The sequence below is a fragment of the Syngnathus typhle genome, linkage group LG13 (assembly GCF_033458585.1).
Source record: "Syngnathus typhle isolate RoL2023-S1 ecotype Sweden linkage group LG13, RoL_Styp_1.0, whole genome shotgun sequence".
NCBI classification, from domain to species: Eukaryota; Metazoa; Chordata; class Actinopteri; order Syngnathiformes; family Syngnathidae; genus Syngnathus; species Syngnathus typhle.
Genome location: NC_083750.1, coordinates 11,904,800 through 11,929,318, shown reverse-complemented (window position 1 = coordinate 11,929,318; position 24,519 = coordinate 11,904,800). Strand labels below are relative to the sequence as shown.

The following is a 24,519-nucleotide window of genomic DNA, read 5'->3' as shown; positions in this document are numbered from 1 at the left end:
GACTTGTGAATGATTCTTTTTAAAGACGAGTAGGATGAAAATATATTCTACTCGTGATAGACGCGCCTACCAAATTTCATGTCGCCAAGAGATTTTGAAGCAATATTTTCAAGGAATTCATAGGGATGCCTTTTTTTTTTCTTTTTTTTTTTTAACAACCTCGGTCAATGGCCCAAACGTGCATATTGAAATTCGCTGGACTTGCAAATTTTTTGCTTCCCTCCACTGGTCACATGTCCATAGCACCGCTCCGTCCCCCGGCTGGACATCCCTCGAGAGGCATTGACACCTAACCCCCCCCCCCCCCCACGCCCCTTTCTTTTCCTGACCTTATGCCCCACAAGAACCGAAGGGTCACAGAAATGATGATGTCCTGCAAATAATGAAGCCGATTGATTTGTGGGCCGCAGTAAGTCGGAACAATGCTGGGGGGGGGGGGGGAATATTTCACACAGGTGAAAAAAATGACCATCTAGAAAATAATTGCTAATCTCCGCAATGATTTGTTTCACATTATTCCTATGCCCTCTTTTCCGTACATTCACCTTGTATCATTAATGACAGATAAAACCATACCCTCTTTTAATTGCTTTAACCCAAGCCCGAAGGGACGAATTAGGAACTGGAAGACGGATATTAAACGCCGTCCCTTTTGTAAAACATACACACACTACGATGAAAGGTGTTTTACTTGGCAGGGGCTTAGTGTGACCTTTTGGAGCTGACTTGAAACGGATTTCAGGGGAGGAAATGTGAACTCTAGTCACAATGGTTATTGTTCCTGTGTTAGTCATTTGCCACCGTGCTACATTCATCACATGGTCAAATCAATGGCGTTACAATATTGAGCAGTGTTTCCATGTTTGCCATCGCTTTTCGGAGCTCAGTCCTTCTTTGATGAGTGCCACCTCTGGGATGTGGTCACTAAGCATTATTAGGGCAAACACGCCAAACCAGCCCTGACACATTTCGTTGTGCCACGTATGAAGACGCCGTTGTTATGTCTGCGTCCCGGAGATTCGCTTATCTCCCCAGTTTGATAAGAGTTGAGCAGCATGTGAGGGAGGGAGGATTTCTCTGCGTCCCGGCCGGCGCATCATTCACTCATTTTGTTTTCTAATGAACCGTCACGTTAACGCTCATACCAGATGAACGCCCCCCCCCCCACCCCACCCCGAAGCACTTGTAGCTGTGTTATTACAGCAAAATCAATGGCACCCACCCCGATCCACCTCTTGTTGTCCGTTGGTGGGGCCCGGACTCACATCTGCTCTCACAATCCAACTGCTGACCTTGCTGTCACATCACCAGCAGCTGCTGCAAAACAGCCCACAGTGTTGTTTGCATGTTGTCACTGTGTGCATGCTCGATATATCTCAAATGATATCATTTTGTTGCTCTACTCATGATAGACATTGAAAAATTCACCTCCGGAAGTGCCTTTTATTTAACAACATGAGCTTTGATTGCAAATGTTCTGAGTTTAGCAGCTTAGAACCTATTCTTGTAAGGAATTAGACTAGTGGGGCAGCTTAGAACCTATTCTTGTCGGGACCATTTTTGACTTGACTTCCCCTTCAAAATGGCTTTTGGAAGCTAGATTATAAATATAAAAGTTATAAAGAAAAAGAAAATTTTCAGGACAGAAAAATAGCAAATACGGAGATGACTTGCAACATGGCCCCTTTAAATAGTCCCGCCGCAATCAAACGTGTCTCCTAAAGCAGCGAAGAGGGAAACGGCGGACAGACAGACGGACGGACCGACCGACAGACAGCGAGAGAGAGAGAGAGAGAGAGAGGGAGCGAGAGACACCCCCGCATCGTTTCCTGTAGCCGTGATGACGTCTCGATGCGGCGTGACGTCACAGGGCTGTAGTGGTGGTGTAGCCTCCTCATCTCGTTGACGCTGCGCTGCCGCCGCCAGGCTTTTCCAGTACACAGAAGACCCACGGCGAGTGAGGACCCAGCGGACCGAGCGAGGCAAGTGCTACAACCCTCTTTTATGGATCTATTTCATGCATTTACCGCTGAGTGTGTCTAATCAGGGACTCGTTTGTATCATCGAGTGTCGCGGTGATTTGTTTGACTGTGAAAGGGCGAGAGTCGGTGGGACAGAAGGGGGTGAAGCTAGCTCGGCTTAGCCCGCCGTGTCGCTCTCCGTCTGGGGGGGGAGGAGGGGGGAGTGCGTCGCTCGACCTCCGGAGAACGCACTCCAGTGTTTATTGTCCTCGTAGTCGGTCGAATTGGCGAGACAGCGTTCGGCTTCTTGAGTCGCCCTCCTTCCGCCTCCTCTCCGCCGCCCTAACTATCGCGTTGCTCGCCTGTTATAACCCACTTTTGCTGCTTTTTTTTTTTTTTTTTAGCTGAGCCGAGTGTTGTCTTAAGGGGTTGAGCTCGCCAACCAGCATTTTCACGGTATAAATTAGTCTCTGGTTTCGTTTTATGAGTTATATTTTTTTTTATCAATCGTCCCTACGTGTTTAGGAAAGCCTGACATAAAACGATTATAATTATTCGTTGTCGAATGTGGTGAAGGAGACCGCGGCGACACATAGTGGGGGCACTCCAAGCCCCGGACCCGACCGCGATGGCCGTAGTAGTATCGGCGGCGGCGGCGGCGGCGGCTCCCCTCGGATCGAGACTGGGGAGTACAGACAGTGAATGTCATTATCGGCGCTGCCTGCATACCGGCGCAGTCGTGGCGGGAGGAGGGAGGGGGTGAAGACTGGAGAAAGAGCTTTTCTCTGCGGCGTCCTTGCAGCAACCAAGCGGTGCCTCGGACTTGGATTGGTCATTATTGGATGATGCCCAAAATGCAGATGTTTACTTGCCCCCCCACCGCCACTTAGCGCCTCACCCTTGGAGCAAAAGTCATGACCCCGCCGCGAAGCTCATGTTGACATGTGTTCGCGGTGCTTTATGACATTAAAACGCCCGCAAACAACATCAACCAGGCTGCGGAATCAAGGTCGGGCTTTTGCGCAGAAGCAGTGCGCCAGTCGAGGAAAGAGCTCCGTGGAAAAATGTGCAAAGGCATGCACATACACATTCATCTGCCAGCATTGGGGAAGACCGATCCCTTTCCATTTCATACTAAATGTGCCAACGGTGAACCAGAAACACATATTTTCAAATATGAGTGTTGCGTTTGTCAGGTATAAAAGCAAAATGCTAAGAATTGACATGGACGCACACAATATAGTGCAAGTGACCTTGTATTGGCATCAGCGTATTTAAAGATAGCTTTATAGGATTCCAGGCAGACTGGATGGAAGGAACTAAGTCATCTGAATTGTGTGTTTCTTGGTTTCACAAACACTGGCTAGAATTTCTTCAATCCGATCACAGTTTGGATGAAAATTATGATTAGTTGCTCTGTTTTCATAGAGATGGATCCAAATAGGACTTGTGTTTGTGCATCACACTTTTGATCGGAGCAATTCTCTTTGAGCAAATCTTGTCCTGGTCCTTGACGCTGACGCTCGCCAATCCCATGATGGCCCGTGACCGGCCCTCAGCAGAGCTGGGGAAAGCTTTTTAGACCGTTTTGTTTCACTCTGAAGCAAATGGTTTGGTGAGAAAATACATTTGACCAAGATGATGCGACCACAGTTAGTCTTCTCAATTTTCCCTTGTTGATTCATTTAAAAAATACAAATCAACCCAAACACAGCTTTTATCTCCAAAAAATATCATGCAGTTTTACTTCAAAGAATCTTTTTTTTTCTCCCCTTAATAAAAGTCCCTTGATTTCCTTCAAAGTATTATGTGTGACTTTGAACTTAGCTGAATTGAAGCTAATATGACAGACGTAGCAACTGTAAATTGTGTTTACCTTGTTCCGCATGATAAATCCTGCTTTAAAAACTTACCACGCTATTGTATGTCAAGCTGTGAGGGAGGAGCGGGTTTTTCTGTTAAGACTTTCATGGAGCGCTTTTCATGATGGAGCCAGCAAGAACCAGCAGAAGCACTTTCACTTGCAGATGTTGGGGCGGTGAAGTAACGGGAGCGGCGGCCGTTGGATCTGCTCCACTGAAGTTGCTTGTCGGGATTAACACTTGTTGGCTCGCTGAGGGGGCTAAAGTCAAATATCCCATGCAAATTTCAACCCCAGTCCCCTTCCTTCGCTCCACACACGCACAAACATCCCACCCCGGGTTCAATTACAAGTGCTGCAAGAGGCTTCCATGTGTTTGTGTGAACTATGTTAATGGCCATTTGGCTCAGCCGTGCACGCAAACAGCCATTGACCTCGTCAATCAACAGCCGCCGTAAAGTAGTTAAAAGCTTGGCAGGCTCTTTCTTGCTCTTTGATACTTTTGTTGATTCTTCTGGATGTCGCCATCCAGATAGGAAGTACAGTGTGTGCTGAATGTTTTTTTTTCCCCAGAAGTTGAGTTTCTTTGAGGACAAAAATATTTCTTTGGTAAAAATGATTGCTGTTTGAATGTTTATAGTGTATATTTTTGGGATTTTCCGCTCCTGACTCTTTTAACATACTCCTTTTGATTCACCAGGAAGCGCATCGGAACTTCGAGAACTCTCCATCATGCGTGTGTTCATCTATCGGAGAATCAGCATCGTTTAATAAAGGGGAAGGAAAGCCAACGGGATCAACAAAAGGAGTTGTTCCAAAAAGCCAGACAGGAAGAGACAAGAACAACAACAACAAGCGAGCGCTCAGACATGGCCAGCACCCAGACCAGCTTGAAGAGCTCCTTCAAAGGCCTGAGCACCTTCAAGGGCAGCATGAAGCGCCTGTACCGCGAGCGTCTGGAGGACGCGCCCATCAAGAAGCGAGTGATGGCCGAAATCAACCTGAAACGCCGCGGCCTGGAGTCCTTCCACAAGGCGGCCAAGGTGAAGCGGGAGCAGGTGGAGGAGGCGCACCACCCGCAGCAGCTCCACCACCGCGACACGGACGCCGAGCTGCACGCGGCCGCCTCGGCCAAAGCGCTGGACCTGAGCCCGGGGCTCAAACACACACTGGCTCAGTTCACGCTGAGCAGCCAGAGCTCCCTCGGAGGGCCGGCCGCCTTCTCGGCGCGCGGCGGGCTGGAGCCTTCCCACGGCGGCATGCCCCCGCTGCCCTCCCCTCCCGTCCTGGGAGGCGGCCCCCTGCTGGTCCCCTGCGACAGCTCCACCGAGCTCACCCACTCGCCGCTGGAGGGCGAGTCCATCTCCTGCTTCGTGGTGGGCGGTGAGAAGCGGCTGTGCCTGCCGCAGGTGCTCAACTCGGTGCTGCGCGACTTCTCGCTGCAGCAGATCAACACGGTGTGCGACGAGCTCTACGTGTACTGCTCGCGCTGCGACGCCCAGCAGCTGCACATCCTCAAGGTGCTGGGCATCCTGCCCTTCAACGCGCCGTCGTGCGGCCTCATCACGCTGACGGACGCGCAGCGGCTGTGCAACGCACTGCTGCGCCCCGGCGCCGCGCTGCCCGCCGAGCTGGGCGCCAAGCTGTCGGGCCAGGGCCCGCTCAAGGAAAGCGAGGCGGGCTTCCAGGTGGAGCATCAGTGCCTGGGCAAGTGCCAGGGCCTGTTCCTGCCGCAGTTCTACTCGCAGCCCGAGGCGCCCTGCGTCCAGTGCGTGGAGTGCCACCTGCTCTTCTCGCCGCAGAAGTTCGTCATGCACTCGCACAAATTGCCCGACAAGAGGACCTGCCACTGGGGGTTCGACTCTGCCAAGTGGCCCTGCTACCTGCAGCTGGCCAGGAAGTACCAAGGCTCGCCCGAGGAGGCCGAGCTCAAGCGGCTGCTGGACGAGGTCAAGGGCAAGTTCCACTACCAGCTCAAGAGGACGCTCGACAAGGTGAGTCTTCCGTCGAGTGTCACCGAAGCTGTTTGACCGGACGCGGTAGTATGGATGAGGCGGAAGCTCATCAGCTAGACTGGGGAACCCCCAAAAAAAATGCAGTTTGGAAGCTTTCAGGTGGACCCGACTACATCACGCCTCTGGTTGTGTTTGTGTTGGTGCGAGAGGTCTGGTCCGGATGGCCTCGTCAGACAAACGACGTTAGGCCAGCTGGTCACAGCTGAAGGGGAAGTGCATCATTTGTCTCCCCTGGGGTCACCTGGGGGTCACTGGGAATGTCGGTGAACAAAAGGCCAATCCGTGAACCTTATAAAGTGCAAGGCCGGATCCAAACACCGCCACCGAGTACACTGCAGGCGACATAACATTGAACTTTTTGTACATCGATTTGAAAACTCTCCGTCCGCTTCAGTCGTGATTTATGGTACACGTGTCGTCCGTCTTGCCTTCCCATTTGTCTTCCTCCTCTGGACCGAGTAGATATTCCGGAAGCGCGGATAAATGATCAACGTGTGAGACAATGTCGCTAACCTGGTCGCTAAGGGTGCTGTTAAGCGGGCGCGACATGACGCATGGTCGCAGCTCGTTGTCTCGTACTTAAGTCGCCTCTCGGGAGCCTCCGTCTCACCTCGTTGTCAGGTGTTGTTGTCTCTCCGTGGAATGTCTCAACCCTCTCTCACTCATTCAACGTTGAAGCATTTGTTGTAGCTATACCATACGAGTTGAGTTGCAAAAAAGAAGCCAAACTACCGTAATTTTCGGACTATAAGTCGCACTGGAGTAAAAGTCGCACCAGCCATAAAATGCCCAAAAAAGTGAAAAAAAACCCCATATATACGTATATAAGTCGCCCAAACTATGAAAAAAACGTGACTTATAGTCCGAAAATTACGGTAGTTGTCATTTTGTGAGGAAAAGAAGCAAAGTTTTATAGAGCCCCTGGGTCCAATTGTGGCCCGCAATCGGCCTGTTGAGCACCTTTTGATCAGTCCCAGATTCCTGGAGAGGAGTTAAAAAAAAAGAAGTCGTTCTTCAAAGAGCGGACGTGAGCGAGCGTTTGCATGAAAGGATTTGCCGAGGACGCCGGCCGTCGGTATGCGCGGCGTGTGATGAAAGCGCACGTTTGAACAGGAAGTGAGGCAGACGGACGTGTCTGTCAACCTGCACATCCTCCAGACTCCCGCATCCGCCGCCGCCGCCGCCTCTGTGGCGGTGACTCACAGTTTCCACATCCCAGTGGATGTCGGTGGAAGCCAGGCAAGGCATCTTCTAGTAACGCAGACACTGCCTTGCCTCTTTTGGGGCTTTGGCGTGTTGCTTTAACCCTTTTCCCCTTTGGCCCGCATTTGCACACTGCGGCTTTTACAAGCAGTAACAAGGGGGAGCATTTTGGAACGTTGTCACTTTCTTTGCCAGCGACCAGTCCCGTATCCTGCTTCGGGTGTTTGGTTTTGAAAAAACCCAGTTAACTCCCTACCTCCCTCCCTCCCTCCCCCCATGCTGTACAAACAGCGCTCTGTGCTCCGCAGCGCTGCTAATGTCAACACAGACTCGAGCAACACACACACACACACACGCCACTTATCTAACTTGTGGTGTCTTCATCATGATGGCTCATCAATCACTCAACATCCACACAAACCCATTTCACAATCATAAAAAATAGATATACTAGGAAGTGATAATATTATGGGAATTGGGTGAAAAATATGCTGATATTTTGACACAAAATGTCAACATTTGACAGAAATTGTAAGAGAATCACATTTTATTGTAGCAAAAAGTGATCATTTTTATTCCTGTTGTACTTTTCGGAGAAAAAAATAAAAGCGAGCATTTGAATGGATTATTTTTCAATGAAAAAAAACCCGTATTTTTTTCTCTCCTAGTATTATGACTAATAGATTTCCAACTTTTTTTCCTCCTCTTTTTATTGTGGCCATAAGACTGTAGCATGGCAGTGGCCCAGTTTAGCGGACCTGTGCCGAGGCACCTCTTGTGTCTTAAACCTTGTCACACACGTTTTGTCACGTAAGCTTTGTTTTCATTGAACAGAGACTCAGACGCTGTGACCTGATATTTTCAGCCTCGCCGACGTAAAAGCGGCGAGGGAATTGTGTGTGTGTGTGTGTGTGTGTTTGGCTCAGTTACAAGTGTCAGACAGGGAGATCAGCGCCCCCCCGCCCCCTTCCTCCCCACCATCCTGACCGAGTGTCTGCGGCACAGACGGCAGACAGCTGCATCTCTCTTATTTGCTGTTTGGAAGCCAGTGACTTCATTACTGCATTGACGTAGCCGCACTCAATGGCTATCTGCTGTTCTCTTCTGCCTGTCCGTCGGCAGCTCTCTCTCTCCCGGGCGTCATCTAAATGGATTGTAGCCATCATGCTAATCATTCTTCTTCTTCTTCCTCCTCCTCCACTGACTCTTGTTCCATGCTCACGTCCAACTCTATTTGCGCAGTTCCACGTCCAGACTCGGACATTTCAGCTGTCGCACACGTGTGTCTGCAAAGAGAACAGGGGGGGAAAAAAAAATCCCCCAACTATTGTCACTATTGTATAAAGTATATAGTACCGTAATTTTCGGACTATAAGTCGCGTTTTTTTTTTTCATAGTTTGGGTGGGGGGGGCGACTTATACTCAGGAGCGACTTATATACATATATATGTTTTTTTTCACTTTTTTGGGCATTTTATGGCTGGTGCGACTTACACTCCGGTGCGACTTATAGTCCGAAAATTACGGTAGTTTTTTTGGAAAACTTGTTTTGAAAATAGTCCTCTAATACTTTGGGGGGGAAATGTATTTAGAAGTATAGTTCTGATTTTCTGAGAAACCATTCCATGTCTCCATGCACAAACAAGTCAATAGTGCCAGACACATTTCCACTGTAGTCCCCCCAGGCCCCAATTGGCCCACAGTAACAAAATGAAGGAGCCCCGATAAGTCGACCGTTGCGTAAGCGGGAGGGAGCGCTTGTCGTTTGTGTGTCTCGGACGAGTGCAGAAACCCGTGGCTATTGATCAGCCTTGGATGGATGCGTTGGCAGAAGAGTGAAACCAACTCGCGACCGCGGTCCATGTTGAGACTCGCTGTGCAATCGAGTTAACCTCACCGCTAGTCCTTATTGCAGCTGGCCAGACGGCCAAGGAAGGCCGAGCCTCGGCTCCTCTTTCCTCGGTTGAAAATTAACCTCCCCGGGACCCCGGCTGAACCGCTCGCCCAGCCTGGAACAGCCCACTCGGCCCGCCAATCACACGCCGCTTTGCTCTGGCCTGCCCCAAACACGCACGCTCTTCCCAACTCCTCCCCCCCAGCCCGGGATGGCCGTCTACATATTTCATGTCATTTTGCAACGAACAATTATCCATTTATGTGGAATACACAGCAGCTTCTTTGAACCCCGAGTCTGCACGTAGCGTCAGGCACAACAAGCCTGGCTTGTGTTTGCTTGGTCTTGTCAAAGGAGGCCCCTCCGAGGTAGCGAGGGGGGGCTCTGAGCTAGGGGGGTCTCTGGTATGTCGCCATCAGGTCAAAGACAGCCAGCGTGGCAGCGGGGCAACGCTTTGACCGCCCACTGGAGGAATGCCAAATTCACAAAAAGCTAAAGACATCGTGGGGCTGAGGAAAAAAAAGACGATTTGTTTTCTGCGTTTAAGCAATTTGCGACAATGAAAACCGTCCAATCAAATGGCAGTTTTAGGAGAATAGTTGTTTTCGGAAACGGGGGCCCCCCGCGGGGTCTCGGCTATGTCGCCATCGGGTCAGAGGCAGCTCCACCGCTCGCTGGAGGAAGGCCAAAGTTGGTGAACTTTCGCCTACAGTTTTGCCCGCCCTCGGATTAGTTGCGCGCCAGCTGACAGTCGGGCCGGGAAGCAAACAGCCATTCTTCAGCCGTCGGCACGCCGTATTTTAAGTGCACCGGTGGTTAGCGTTCCCCGAAAGGGGAAGACGATAATGTCAGGGCTTGTGCTGCGAGCTGGGCCGCGGCGTCCGTGAGGTCAGTCGGTCGGTCAGAAAGAGCGAAGCCTCGCCCGCTGCCTCGCAGACTAAACAAACACAACCAAATGTTTTCCAGACTCTAAAATAACTCTGCAATCCCAGACTGTGTGCATGTTCACAAGACTGTGACACCAGAGCGGTTTGCTACTTTTACACACGGTTGGCGTCTTTTAAAACATCCTACTTCAAATTATACGAACGTCCACACACCATGAAACGATATAAAAATAATAATAAATGGGCTACTCAGAGACGCTGGTTATGATACTCCATGTTAAGGCGAAGAATGAAATAAAGCATCGGTAGTTGCTCCTTTTCATTTTCTTTCATATTCATGGCCGAAACACATCGAAATTCTCGTCCGCTTTGTTTCGGCGCATCGTCTGAATAATGAGAAGTCTCGTCGGCGATAATAAATCAATTTGTCGACAAGGAAGTGGAGCGTTGTCTATCTGGTCTCTGTGGGAGACCCAAGAGCAGGTTGTCTTCTAATCGGAACTCCGGCATTTGCATTTGAAAGACTCCCCCCCCCCCCAACCAGCGCAGATTAATGAAGATGGAAACACCAGAGGCGCTTTTTCCATAGGCGCATATCATACAGGCACTTAAGACTCCCCCCCCCCCCTCCTCTAATATTTTATCCCTACCGACGGTTATCAAAAGCGTGTCACGAGTCCCGCCGGAACGTCATGCTCATCAATGATACATGCTGCAAACAACCCAGAGTCGAAGTCGGCCATTACGGAAATCCCCATCGCTCCGCTTAGTCTTATGATTTAGTTTGTATCATCTGTAATGGTCTCTCTTTGGACTGCTGGTCGTCATTCTTTCTCCATTTCACCTTGGTGTTGCCGCTTCCCTTCGTTCCATGGAAAATATCCATGCGGCGGGCGGCATAAACACGCCAAGCACTGCTTTGGCGCAGAGATCCAGCAAAATAAGAATGGGAGTCGTGTCTTTGACAGCTAAACAGTGGAGTAACCAGTTAAGTCGTTAACTCGGGACGTCATCGCTCCGCGGCGGCCATTTTAAGCAACGGGCTGCGATAAGCGCACTTGCTCACGTCAGACATTTTCCACTTTGTCACGACCGCCGAATCCACCGGGATGAATCACATCCCCCGTCCCGGCTGCTTCGTCATCGGCGGTAAAAAGGACACGAGGCCAGACGCTGACCTCAGCGTGATAGCATCCCTCGTTAAGGACAAACACGCCCCCCCCCCCCCACACACACACACACACACACAGACACACACCGAAAGATAAGCAGCTGTGTAGACACACCCTGTAGGAATGCATCATAAAAAGGAAAAAATTGTCGGGAAAATGACCGTGCGCTTCCTGTGGCTTTGCGGTTTTGTCTTTGCCGAAACATTGATCACGATCCCGGTCCGATACGTCTTTGATTCGCCGCCCAGGTGTGTTGACTGGGGGTGACTCAACCCTGATGACATTTTATCTCGGGACTCAGACACGCAGGCACTGACTGTTGCCGTCAAAGTTTAAAGAGGCCAGTGTTTACAAGCAGCCCGGGGACGCATTTACAAATCATTTACTCAATCGTTTATAGTCAACAAGCCTCAACGTGCATGTAGGAAGCGACTTGGCTGACTGTGAAACAAGAGTTCAGAAGATCCGCTGTCATATTAGTTTTTGTTTTTTCTTGCTTTCTTTGCATAATTGGACTTTTCTTATTCGGCTCGCTGAAACGAGCACACTGGGAGCGATTGTTGTTGCTCCTCGAGCTCATTTTAGGATTTGCAGCAGTGGAGCTGTGCGTGCGTGGTAGTGGGACAGGGAGACAGGCCTGCCTGCCTGCCTGAGGGGGGCTGGGTGGTCTGGTGGTGGTGAGGGGGGGGAGTAAGGCAGGCTTTGCACGGCCAAGCTAGCCATGCAGCAGTGGAGGCTTCAAACAAGCGCTGCATGTAATATGGATGAGAGCCTACTCGCACACACACTCCCTTTTTCTTACTCTCACATGACCCTCTCAATCGAAATGATCCGTTTGTGTGAAGAGTTGGTCTGCGCCGTAGTGAGGGTGATCAGTTCCGAAAATAAGACTAAGATTGCACATTGTGTCTTTAAAGCCAATCACATAGCCGCCGCTACTTGAATGCTAACGTCCATTATGGGAAACCATACTATAGCTGCACTGGCTGATAATTAGCATCCACGCGGCTGCAGCATATGTAGAGGGACCGTCCATCCGCATTTGCTTTATCCTCTGTGAAGAACGACCATCCGAGTAACCAAGGGAGGACCTGACTATGTTTTTCTCGGGCTTTTTATTGCAAGTACGTGCTATCGAGTGGCTTGGGCAGTTGTCTCCATTTTGTGGAGTGAACTGCTTTCACTGTGCTGGCTCGCCGTCTGCTTAGCAACATTGCTCTCTCACGCTGTCTTTCTCTCTTCTCTCTGGGCTCTCTCTTGTTTTCCGTCCTTTTTTTTTGGCTTCTATTTTAAGTGTCCTCTGGCAGTGAAAGTCTCCAGACTCTTACGTCCACATTGGCCCAGATGACGAGTACAGTCATAGACAAGACAAGAGCCCCACTGGCCTCATTCTCTCTCCACGTCCTCTTTCATGAAGTGTGCCTGGCTGTCTGTCTTTGGACTGCGTCATCCTACTCTTGTTTGATGGCTCTTTTTATCGGGATGTGTGCGCAGGTGAGTCCCTGTAACCGGGGCGACACCAGGAAAGCAAAATCTTAGCTGCTGACGATCATTTCGATGAATACCACGGACCGACTTCTTAACGATCGTTCATAAAATTAGTTCAAATGTCCAATAAAGCAAAGCAACAGACAGACCTTGGTGTCACAATGCTCCCCAGTTAGTAATATAAATTCCTATAAATCGATCGGTGGTGAGTATAACGTCAAAGAATTTGTCTGAATCATTCGCAGGAATGACAAACATCACCCGCCTGCAGCGCTCTGCCGTCTAGACACTCCTCATAATTAGAGCATGTTGTCGTCATTATCATTCTTTTAATTATAACGAATGTCTTAATGGGCTAATTCCTCATCTGATCATGCCACAGCTGCAAAGTGAGACATGACCTAACGCTTCCTGTTTGTCATTTTATAAGGAAGTTAGTGAAGGGCTGCTTTCTTTCGACGCTTCGTTCTGACAACAAGGCCACGCCAAGTTAATTAAAATACGACCCCAAAAAAAAAAAAAAGGCGTAGAATTGCAAGAATATGCTGTCAACATTTTCCCGCCAACAAAGTCGTCATGAGGAGAAATCGTAGTACGTATTACGAGAAAAGTTATGTTCTTATAAAGAAGCCGGGATTTGACTGCGGGAAAGGGAGGATGGGAGACGAGTCGAAAAATTGATCGAGGCTGTTTTTTTTCTTTATGCGACAGATCATAGGAAAATAAAAATCAAATTGCCGCTGTAAAGCCAAGAACACCGAGACACTGTTCCTCAGGCACCCGCAAGTTATAGCAAGGATGTCACGTAACAAGGTCGGCTTGTAAAAATGGCTACAGTATGTCTATGTGGGAGGCAGCCTATCGATTCCCCCGAAGGCAATACGAAATGTATAAAAACGATGATGCGATGATTACAATGAAATATTGTTAGCTTTCGTGAGTTCAAAGCAAACGCGATGATTAGAATGAAATATGGTTATAGCTTTTGTGAGTTAGAAGCAAAGGCTATTCTTTGCCCTTGATTTGAATGCTGCACCAGTTCCTTTTGGCAACATTAAAGCTAGTCAGCATGTCTATGATAAGTAGACCAACATAAAAGTCTGAAGGACCCTCAACGGAAAAGGCGAAGGAAGTCAGCCATTTTGATTTGAAGTGTCCATTTTGATGAAAATTTACATTTCGTAGCATCGTCTGGGATGTTTTGCAAATTCAGTGCCAATATATATGAGCAGACCCTTAAAAATGTCTTTAAAAGCCATGCAGGAAAAAGTCAGGAGGTTAGGGTTGCTTTCCATCGGCATTTTCATTTACAATTGGTAGCATTGTCCAGGAAGTTTTGAAAATTCAGCCCCCAAAGCCAATTGTCCCAATGCAACGTAGTAGTCTTGAGGCAACCTGCAAAAAAGTCTCAAGGACCCATGCCTGAAAAGACACAGGACGTCAGCCATTTTGTCCCCAGGCTGCTGCAAGCTTTACATGTGTTATTAGAATTTCCCTTCCCTGGTCCAGACAGCGCCCATGTGGCGCAAAATTGTGCCAGCGGGCCTGAAGCCAGAGCTAATCGGGCGGGAATGAAACACTCCTTATCCGTGAGGGTGTGTGTGCGTGTGTGTTGGGTGCGTGCACAGACATCAAGTCACATGACATCAGTCTCACCTGTCTGCATTTGCTTCCTGTTTGTCCACCTGTTCCGACTTTTCCCTCACATGCCTTCAGTATTACGTCCGTCCTTGTAGGTCCAACAGAAACCATAGTTCAATTCCCTTTCATATTCTAATGAGGTCCCCCAACATCTTATTTTCCACCCCAAAAAAGTATTCTTTTAAATGCCTCACTTTATTACAGGCTTCCCTCATGGGCTCTTATTGATTTGGCTGCTAAAACAAAGTGCTGCTCCCAGTCCATGGCTAAGTGGCTTATTGGATTAAGACCTCGTGTGTGTGTGCGTGTGTGTGTGTGGGAGGGACAGGTGGGACCATCATTGTGTAAAGGAGACAGTTGTGAGCTTTTTGTGTCTCCAGCTTTGGGACCAATAAACTGATATTACTAAATATCCATTCATGAAGGAGAAAGATTTTTCAGTCAAATGCATCCAGTCGTTCTTGAGAAATACTGGTGAAATCTATTAGGGGTCCTGTTACTATGGCAACTGATGCTGATATTCAGTTGTTGTTTTTTAAATGTATTCAAATTATCTGGAAGAAGTTACACAGTTTTATTCTTTTCCATTGGAAGGTATTATTTTTGCAAGTGTAATAGGCATTATTGTTATTAATTTATTAGTCTTATTATCTATGTAACAGTCAGTTGTCAAAATATTATTTATTTATTTTGAACAGCTGGCAACGGGCAAGCAACTTTGCATTGCTGCCGACTAACTGATGCAACGCTTTTGAAAATAGTCCACGTGTACAGGATCGGTTAGGTAAAAAAAAAAAAGAAGTTCCTTCCGCGCATTACGCCGCCGAGCATCTCAGACAGGAAGCGTGTATTTCGACAGCTTGGCGTCTGCCGCGGCCCGCCGGACCGCGGCAGGATGTGGTGAAAGCAGACAGGGCGTGACCACGTCTCTGCGGGCCACTCTTCCAGCAAAAGTGCACCCAAATAAAAGTTGACTTCCTTTTTCTGACAAGACGCTTCGAAAAAAGAAAAAAACGGACCTCCTCCTGAGTGCCAAGCACACCAATGGGCTCTAAGGGCCAAGTGGGAGAGACACGTGTTGAGTGAAATTTCATTAGTCATCAAATGATTAAAAAAAACTAAATTTGGTGTTTGTCATGAGTAGTCATGTGGCGATCTTCGCAGGTGAACGAACCACTTAAAATCAACAGTACCGTAATTTTCGGACTATAAGTCGCGCCGGAGTATAAGTCGCATCAGCCATAAAATGCCCAAAAAAGTAAAAAAAAAACCATACATATGCATATAAGTCGCTCCTGAGTATAAGTCGCCCCCCCACCCAAACTATTAAAAAAAAAAACGCGACTTATAGTCCGAAAATGACGGTACATGTCTGCCTCCTGAGATGAAAGTTCAAACTGAAGGCACATTTCTTTCCTTTTATTGTAGCTGACTGAGATAAGATATTTACGAGCAGGGTTTTACCAGCCGCATACTCTTTCATTTGACCCCCCACCCACCCATATATACATATTGACAACATAACACTCGCAACCTGCTGCGCACCCACATATCACTCACAGCGATAAAAATGTGTATCCAAACGGCTTCTTAATCACCGTTTAACTTCCAGTTAGTTACAATGTGTGGCGGTGCATTTGTAATTGACCAACAGCTGTCCTCCTCTGCAGACTTCCTTTCCACGTCACTGCTCTTCGTATGTATCTTATATATACCGAGTGTGTGTATCTATGTATTCTATACATACATGACACATTCAGCAGGAAGACTGTGTGTATGGATCCACGTGGAACTTGACCTAGGTTCATGTGTGCTTGTCTGTGTGACCCCAGGATCATGTTCATTTGGATATAATGTGTACTTTTTATCATTTTATTGACAAATAGTAATATTTAGAGTCACAGAGGGGATGTCATATTTTCAGAACAGAAAATAATTGCAAAGTACTGGGCAACATCTTTCTGCTCCAATAAAGTTGTCCGCTGCGGGTGCGTCACGTGTACCGACGGTCTGGGGAATATGCCGAGGCTGCGGAAATGGGTCACCGTCAACGTTCACATGGCCGTGTCTGTCTAGGGCAGTATGTTTCATTGTGTGTGTGTGCGTGCCCGTATGTGTAGACGCGTGTTCGTGTGTGCGGGCGCAGCTGGTGATTAGGAACAACGGGGCAGAGGTCAGCCGAGCGACTGCGCGGAATGCTAATCCGCATTGTCACAAGGCGAGGCAAAAGGGCTGGAGACGTGCGCGTGCATGTATTAGCGGCCTACGTAGGAGACGTGCTACTTGGTGGCAGATTAACACAACATGGTGTTTGTTAATAAAAACACGGCAGGGGGGGAAGGCGGCCGGGCCGGCGAGAGAGCGACGAGTGAGCTAGCCGTGTTGACGTTTGCCGACACCCTCGTTAAGACCTGCGGGAATGAATAATGAGCAGAGTTTGTGCAGTGGGAGTTTGTCGGAGGGGGGGGCGTTAAACCGTCAACTGTCAGGTAACGCGGAATTAGCCAAGCGTAGCAACACGCACATTAGCGCATGTTTTGGGTCATTTCTGCGTTAATATTTAAGTGATAAAATTTCGAGGTTGTGGCGCAGTGGTGATAGTCTTTGATTTTTGTTTTTATAGGTTTCACTGTTTTCCTTTTTTCGTTACATAAACAAGTCACAACTACCGTAATTTTCGGACTATAAGTCGCACCAGAGTATAAATCGCACCAGCCATAAAATGCCCAAGAGTAAAAACAAACATATATGTATATAAGTCGCTCCTGAGTATAAGTCGCCCCCCCACCCAAACTATGAAAAAAACCCCGCAACTTACAGTCCGAAAATTACGGTCATTTCCTTCCCATGGCACGGTGCATTCCGATCCATGAAGAAATTCCATTTATCCGAAGAATGGAACCCTAAATTGACCTTAGATGCAAAACGAACCGTTTCGTCTTAATTTAGTCAAAACAACCAAACCTTCCAAAAACACAGAAGAACTAAAAAAAAAAAAACGTTTCAAATCAGTTGCCCGGTAAAGTGCGACTCTTGATGAGCCAATCAATAGCCGGCCAGCTTTAACCTTCATCCAGACGTGTCCTTCGTGTCCACGTCGTGTGACCTGCTCTCATAAAGACAGCGTGTGTGCACTTGAATGAACTTGCTCATCAGCACAACGTGCGCCGTCTTGGAGGTCAAGCTCCGAAACCACCTGTCATTAACCTCCACGTTTTTCCTCCACTCTTGTTTTTGTCACCTCCCACCGACCGGCACTGCAGTGGCTTCACCGTCGCTTTCCGTCACTCTCAACTCGCCCTCCCTCTCCCAACTGCTGCAGTCGGGAAGAAAAAGAAACTCCAGCCAATCAGGAGCCGACATAAACAGACGAGCCCCCTTGCTCTGCACGCAGCACGCCGCGTTTAGGAAGATACACACACACACACACAAACACACTTGGCTGCTGGTTGTTGCATGCACAAACACACGCTCATTCAAGTGCAAACGAGTAATCCAGAAACAAATTAGCCGTTAGCTCACCTGTCAGGTGGCTGCTAACCTTTCGCGGCATTGTTCTGAGCTAATAGCCACAATAGCTCCGAGATGTCTCATCCAGAAAATTCTGGTTTTTGAGCGTGTGCTCATCCCCATTAATTTGACCAAGTCATTTCATTTGAGTTGTATTACGGGATGGAGATTTGAGCCTCTGCTCCTTGAGGCCTCTTGCTGAGCACGCCCTGGTCGCTCCTGTTTACTCGCCGCACACACACATACGGCTCACAAGAAGCTGACATCATGAATTATAAAGCTCCAGAGCACACACACACACACACACATAGTGTCTAATATATAGCGGCGTCCTCACATTGACGCACACCAGCGCGTAATGGCAGCATTGCTACTCTTTTATTCATAGAGCTTCCTCGGCGGCCTTGTTCACTCCCGTGCAAACCTCGCTCATTTTTCCGGAAACATTCGTTTCCATTTTTTTTTCAATCTCTTTGATGTCATTAGTGTTCCTTTGTCCTCCATCTTCACACGAGCTAGTCGCTATCTTGCCTTCCTGCTTTTCTTCCGTGCTGCCGTCAGCATCGTTTCCATCCCAATGGCACGATGCCCAAAATTGGAGATAATTATTTGCGGCAAAATGTGCAATCTTGATATGGATGAGTCATTGCAGTCAATGGCGAGTAGCTCCTTCCAATCTCTGACTGGTCGGCATTTGTAGCTGGGGAAGAAAGTCTGGCCTAAAATATTTTTTATTTTATTTTATTTTTTATTAAATGTCATTTGCCGTGAGTCATGAATGATTGCTACAATGCATCCATTCATGATCAGAATCGCTTTATCCACTTTCAGATTGCATTTGTGCGTATAACCTTGACGTGCCCCGTCTTTTTCTTTTCCTTCCTTTTAGAAGGCGGATGAAGACCAGGAAAAGCAAGCTCGCAAATCCTCCGCGGACCTTTGCTCCCCCGGCGGCAAGCTGGCTGAAGCCGAGCCCACGAGGAAGGTCAGTCAGCTGGGCTACCTCCCTCCATTCCCACCCATCTCCAAGTTTTCAATTTCTCATCCGTCACCTCTCGTTGCTCCCGCCGCTCTCCCGCACATGCGGGTCAGGTCTCTGGGTCGGCAACCACGCACGTCTCCTCGGTGCAACTTGTCAGGAAGCGCATAACACGGCTCTTCTCAGCTCTTTATCATCATGATCTCTTTTTCACACACACACTCGCTCGGTGTTCTGCAGGTGATCCCTCATCCGCGTCTCCCGGCAGCACTTTATTAGATTACCATCCCGACAGTGCGGCCCATTTCCTGCTTCGTGTCTCCACGTAGCGTTTACATGCATCTAATCACGCTTTCTAATCATCTATTCAAAACGTGTTTGTTTGTTTGTTACCTCAGGGTAAGATGTCTTCAACCATGGTGTACAATCAGCTCTTCCCGGACATCAAGGAGGAGCCGGGACACCCCACCCTGGTTCACCCCAGGTACATGTAGTGACGGATGGACAACTCGATTGTGTATTAAATGGATTGATTATAACTCCACTATGCACAAATCCCGCAAAATAGCTGCAGCGGAGAACCGCCGGGCATTATTCGATCAGGCCACCGTTGTACTTTTCTGCTTAACCTAGTTGGCCGTGCCAGACGCAGCTGTGTCTGGAAGGCGGCTCGTGATGATGATGATGAGGATGGCGTGGGGTGGGGTGGGGGGCGAGGTCTCCATGAGCAAAGATAGTGCCACCTGGCCGTTTGCGATAAGCCCAAGGTCTGCTTAGGCGGAGCCGGTGTAAACACCAGATAAGACCGAGCCCAATATTCAGCAGCGGCGTGCTTTTTACGGCCCGGCCCGCGCGGCGTGAATTACGGCGCGTGGATATGTTGCGGATCATCCCTGCAAAGTCCATAACTCATAAGGTTTTACGAGGTGACATTGCTTGCTCGTTAGGATGAGTAGGCTAACAAAAAGCTGCAGTCAGTCAATTAGGAACAAACGGAATTAATTAAAGCGGCCTCCGAGTGAATGTCAGTGTTTAATCTCCCGCTTCCCCCCCCCCCTCTCTCTCTAGCTACTACCTGTACACGTACGACAAGATGGTGGCTCCCAACGTGTCCCTGCGCAGGGAGGCGGAGATGAGCCCCGAGATCCTCGGCGCCCTGCTCAAGCACCATTACGGCCGAGGAGCGCCGCACCACGACGAGCCCCCCATGGGTCAGTAGCAATGCGCCGTAAATGAGCAGAATAATGCTGTTTTGGTTAGCAACAGAGCCCTAATAAACCTTCGATATTTGATAACGACGACGCCTCTTAGCGTTGTGTTTCCTGATAGGCGACGATTTGAGGGAGGGAGGAGTTTATTGAACGTCTCCATTTGAAGAATGATCCAAAATGGAGCCTACTGCTGCACTAGGTCTGCTGGTAGAGTGCTGCGTGTTTGTAAATAAATGACACACATACGGAGGAGCGAGCACACGCCATTAATATTCTTGCGACGTGACCAGGAGAGACAAGCCTGCTTCTGGAAGGGACGCGTGCACGTGCGTGTTGTAAACAGTAAAGCACGCCTGCAGGCACGCATGTGTTGACCTTCACTTGAAGACTCGGGGCTACCTCGCTATCGATGACCTCCTTTCCTGCCCTGTGTGTTTTATGTATGCGTGTTTGCGTTAATAGCAGTCGCAGACGTGTCTCCGCCAAGCCAGCCTGTCTCTCAGCGAGCGTTTCTCCTGCCTGCCTGGCTGCCATCCCTTTTCTCTTTTCCGCATCTCCGCCTCCCACGCAGTCTGCTGTCACGTTCTTCACTCCGCCTGTCCGTGGATACAAAAATGCCCACCTGAAATCAAAATGCTGTGTCTTTTAGTTGTGGGTCACCTCGCAATAGACATTCCTTTTGAACTTCTCGTTGCTAAGTCAAACTGGCTTAACATTGAGTTATCGTAAATTTTAAACCTCCCTCATTCCGATTTTGCAGTGATGGAAATGTGAGCTTTTTCTTTCTTTATTTTTTTTTTTTGCAACAGTGTGCATTGCTACCCCCTTTTTTTTCTCCTCCAACTTCCTTCTTCATCCGGCTTCTCTTCCTTCATCAGATCTCCACGCGTCGCCTCCACTGGCCGAGGAGGCCAAATCCCAACACGCCGCCGAGCTGGAATGCCAAACCCAGGCAGTTTCCATGGAGACGAGCAGCCTGAGCGCCAAGACGTCCGCCCGCACCCGCAGCTCTCCTCATGCTCCTCCTCTTCATCTTACATCGCCGCCGCCCGCAACAGAGACGGCGGACGAGGACGACGGCTGCGCCGTGAACATGACGTTGGGTGCGCTGGAGGACGACAAGGACAGGATCGTGGTGGAGATCATGCAGATGTATGGCAGGCAGCAGGAGAAGCTTAACTCCACCCTGCACAAGCAGCTGCAGCTTGAGATGGTGAGAAATGAAGCCCGATAGGGCTCCTCAATTCCAGTCAGAATTCCATTGGTAGTTGGAGACACTCTAGTACTGCAGCAAAGACGCCACAGAAGCTCCTGTCTGTCTGTCTGTAAATGGCCAAATTCCTAAAATGGCTGCTTCCGAACAAAATGCGCGGCTTCCTGTGTCTTTTGACTTTCTTTGGCTCCACCTGATAAGACGTGGCCAACAAAATGTCCCGTCCTCAGGAGCTGGAGGCATTGCGCGGCGGCGAGGCGGCGCGGCTACGCGAGCTGAGCGCCGAGCAGCGGGAGCTGCGCACCGAGCTGGAGGCGGTGCACAGCGAGCAGGCGCGCCAGCTGGGCCAGGCTCGCCAGGAGCAACTGGAGCTGGAGACGCGTCTGGAGCAGCTTCGGCAGCAGGCGTGCGCTTGCGAACCTGCCGCCCAGCGCCAGCAGGAGGCGCATTACGCCGCGCAGGTAGTTTGGACAACTTCAGCCTTTGCTGCTTGTCTCGTTCTTAAGCTTTCTGTTTCCGCTTGCCATCAACCTCCTGCTCCTTGGCTCCTTGGAACTTGGAAGAACGTTAGGCGCTTGTTGTGTGCTGGTCTGAAGATGACATGACTAAGAGGTCCGCCTTGTGCTCTCTTGGCAGTTGTCGGAGCTTCGCCAGAGGCTGGAACGCGCCGAGTCCGACCGGCGGGAGCTGCAGGAGGAGCTGAGGCGGGAACGGGAGGCGCGCGAGAACCTGGAGCGCACCATCGGCCAGCTCAGGCAGCAGATGGCCCAGTCGTGCGCCGCCGTCCCTGCCGGGGCCAGCCCCTCGCCGCCCCTCACCCCGTCCACAGGACCCCCCAACGCCCATTCGCCCGCCTCCTCCTCCCCTTCCTCCGCTTTCTCGGAGGCCCCAAAGTAACCAGCGCTCCTCTTCTGCTTTCATTGTAAGACTTTTGTAATGAAACATCAAAGAAGAGTTTTGTCTTTTTTATTGTTATTATTATTATTATTATTATTACCGGTACTCCTCCTTCTGCTCTCAGCAAGCATATTTAAGGACTTTTTTTTTTATTTAATTTGTTTGGCATGTGACTTCAATTTCTAGCCACCAATCATCATTGGCACTGCTCGGTTTGCATTCCCTCGGCACATTTCATGAATGGCGTCCGCTCATCTCCTCTGAGAGCAAAAGGAAACTATGTCATGGAAAACAGAGGACGACTACTTGACCCACCTCGCTTTACGAAGCCGTCCTCCCGCCGCAACACTGCAGCGTCCTTCAAACACCGCCGAAAAGAAACACTGTGCTACTTTTTCCGGTGACTCGACTCCACCGACCGACCGCCACCCCTCCCTTGTAGCCCCATCTGGGACAGACATTTTTTTTTTTTTTCTGCGAAGAAAATGAAGGCAGCTCTTGATCATGACACGTGGGCTGCTGCAGCCCCGCCTCTTGATTTGACTTGAACATGGGATGCAGGTGACAGCAGATACTTTCCCGTTACGCTCCCAGGCTGACAAACGGCTACGGCCAATGGAGATGAGGAGGGCGCCACTTTTGGGGGAGGACACCCCTCCAGCGCCGGAGCAGTTTAGGGGGCAGACAGCAACACTTTTGGTCACGTTACCATGCAAAAATGGGGTTTTTAATGCCTCTAAAGAAATCCCCATTACCCTGTGTGTGTGTGTGACTCTGTAAAATGGATGAATTGAGGTAAAAGGGAGGGGGCGCTCTTTTGAACTTTTTATGCATCTGCTACAAATGCAAATTGATAAGACATTCCACTGTGTTCCATCTCAAAGGCAGATGATGAGTATCGTCGCAAGTCAAGTCATCGTGGGGACGGCGGGCGACCTTTAAGGAAAATTTTGAACATAATATTAGACGAAAGATTTCTATTCACTTTGTACATACACTAGCCATTAATATATATAAAAACTCTTCCATGGATAATCTTTTGAAGGTTATATGAATGTGAGGTGGGGGGGGGGAGGCTTTTGCGTGGGATCTTGGCAAAAATATGCAAACCTGTCAAGCGGATGTGGAGAAATATGATATTTAACATCACATTTTCCGCCGATGTTTTTGGAGTTGGGGGGAAAAAAACGGTCACTTTTTCTATCAAATCCACCAAAGGCCATACTACAGTTCTTAAAAAACAAAAAGGAAAAAAAAAAGATCATTTATGTGGACATTTGTGGCCTTTTTCATAACTATTCCGCAGGGGTTTTTAGAATTCATGCCAGGCCAGATCATATGTGATGCTGGTTTTAATGTCATCAATAATAGTGTGCAACAAAATGACAATATATATATATTTTTTTCTTTGCATGTTTCACTGCTCCTAATGTTTGTGTCACACGGACCGCACACTCAGAAAAAAAAAAAAAAAGGCTCCCACTCATCGAATAATCATGAACCGCCGAAGCTTGTGTGCATGGAACCTGTGCAAGTTTTTGAAAATCATGATGGGTTGAGTGAGTGTCTTTGTGTGCAAGGTTGACTGGCTTGGAAATGCGTGTTTGTACACTCTTGACGCCACTGAATTTGTATTCAGTATTAGTGTTGTTGTTTTTTTTGCGTCCTAATTCAGCTGAACAAAATAACATTTTCAATTCAAGGGGCCTGCTGTTTGAAGTGAACGAGACGTCTGCCCTTTAACTATGAACGATATTTCGCAGTGTTACAACATATAGTAGATAGGCTTTTGTACAGTTTTCTTTTTTTTTTTAAACACAAATGGACAAACGTTGTCCACCACAATGACATTTACATATCCCCCGTTAGGGTTTCCCACAATGGCGCCGCGTACTGTACATAAAGATGCTTAAAAAAATGGAATAAAAGACAGGAGAGATGTGAATTCCCGACAAGAACGGCAATCGGCGAATTTGGGTACCCCTGTTCTTTTCCTCTTTGGTGGCATGCTTTTGTCATCCATCCTATCATTGGTGCGCGACAAATGGCCTCGTTGTGTTTTCGATGATCCACTTCTTTCAAAAAATAGATTAAAAAAAAAGATATATATTATAGATATATATATTTGTGGCTCCCCCCATGCTGCCACACAATGCTGAAACATGAATTGCAGTGTCCGTGTATGAATATGACCATTGCCAATAACCATGTGATGACTTGTTCTTTGCATGACTTGAGACACTGATCTCCTACCTCATGTTGTGATATATATAAATATAAATATATATATATAAAAGTTTTTTTTTTTTATGCAGAGGACACTCTTAACTGTTCAATATTGACAAGTACATGACCTGAGCGGTAAATGCTTTTTAGCTCTATAATACCTCACTTCTGGAATCTTAATGTTTTCTTTTCTTTCTTTTTTTGCCCTCATTTTCATTTCACACCTTGTACATATAACCTTGTGTATAGACAATGAACTTGGATCCAATTCAAGTAAAGTTCTGTAGTGTCAAGCCATTGGACACAAGTCTCCTGCTGCTTATTTTCTCAAGTGCATATATTTGACATCTGAAGTGAAATA

The 24,519-nt window shown here is 48.4% G+C and overlaps 1 protein-coding gene and 1 long non-coding RNA gene across 2 annotated transcripts; one reads left to right on the top strand and one right to left on the bottom strand.

Moving 5' to 3' along the window:
• The first annotated feature begins 4,523 nt into the window (after window positions 1-4,523).
• Window positions 4,524-24,455, top strand: skila (SKI-like proto-oncogene a). The gene is made up of 7 exons (XM_061296137.1): window positions 4,524-5,816; window positions 18,522-18,617; window positions 19,010-19,095; window positions 19,680-19,822; window positions 20,701-21,035; window positions 21,266-21,496; window positions 21,672-24,455. Exons 1-7 carry the CDS (start codon window positions 4,692-4,694, stop codon window positions 21,930-21,932), a joined length of 2,277 nt encoding a protein of 758 aa, XP_061152121.1. The 5' UTR covers window positions 4,524-4,691; the 3' UTR covers window positions 21,933-24,455.
• On the bottom strand, window positions 7,586-9,086 carry LOC133166128 (uncharacterized). The gene is made up of 2 exons (XR_009717694.1): window positions 8,938-9,086; window positions 7,586-8,326 (listed from the first exon to the last, which is right to left on the bottom strand). It is a non-coding gene; the product is annotated as an uncharacterized LOC133166128 (long non-coding RNA).
• Window positions 24,456-24,519: the final 64 nt, after the last annotated feature.

Excerpts from the sequence above, each read along its gene's own strand:
- skila (XM_061296137.1), top strand. The coding sequence starts at position 4,692 with ATGGCCAGCACCCAGACCAGCTTGAAGAGCTCCTTCAAAGGCCTGAGC. Across the intron at positions 18,618-19,009 it reads AAGCCGAGCCCACGAGGAAG|GGTAAGATGTCTTCAACCAT; the intron begins GTCAGTCAGCTG and ends TTGTTACCTCAG. Across the intron at positions 19,823-20,700 it reads CCACGACGAGCCCCCCATGG|ATCTCCACGCGTCGCCTCCA; the intron begins GTCAGTAGCAAT and ends TTCCTTCATCAG.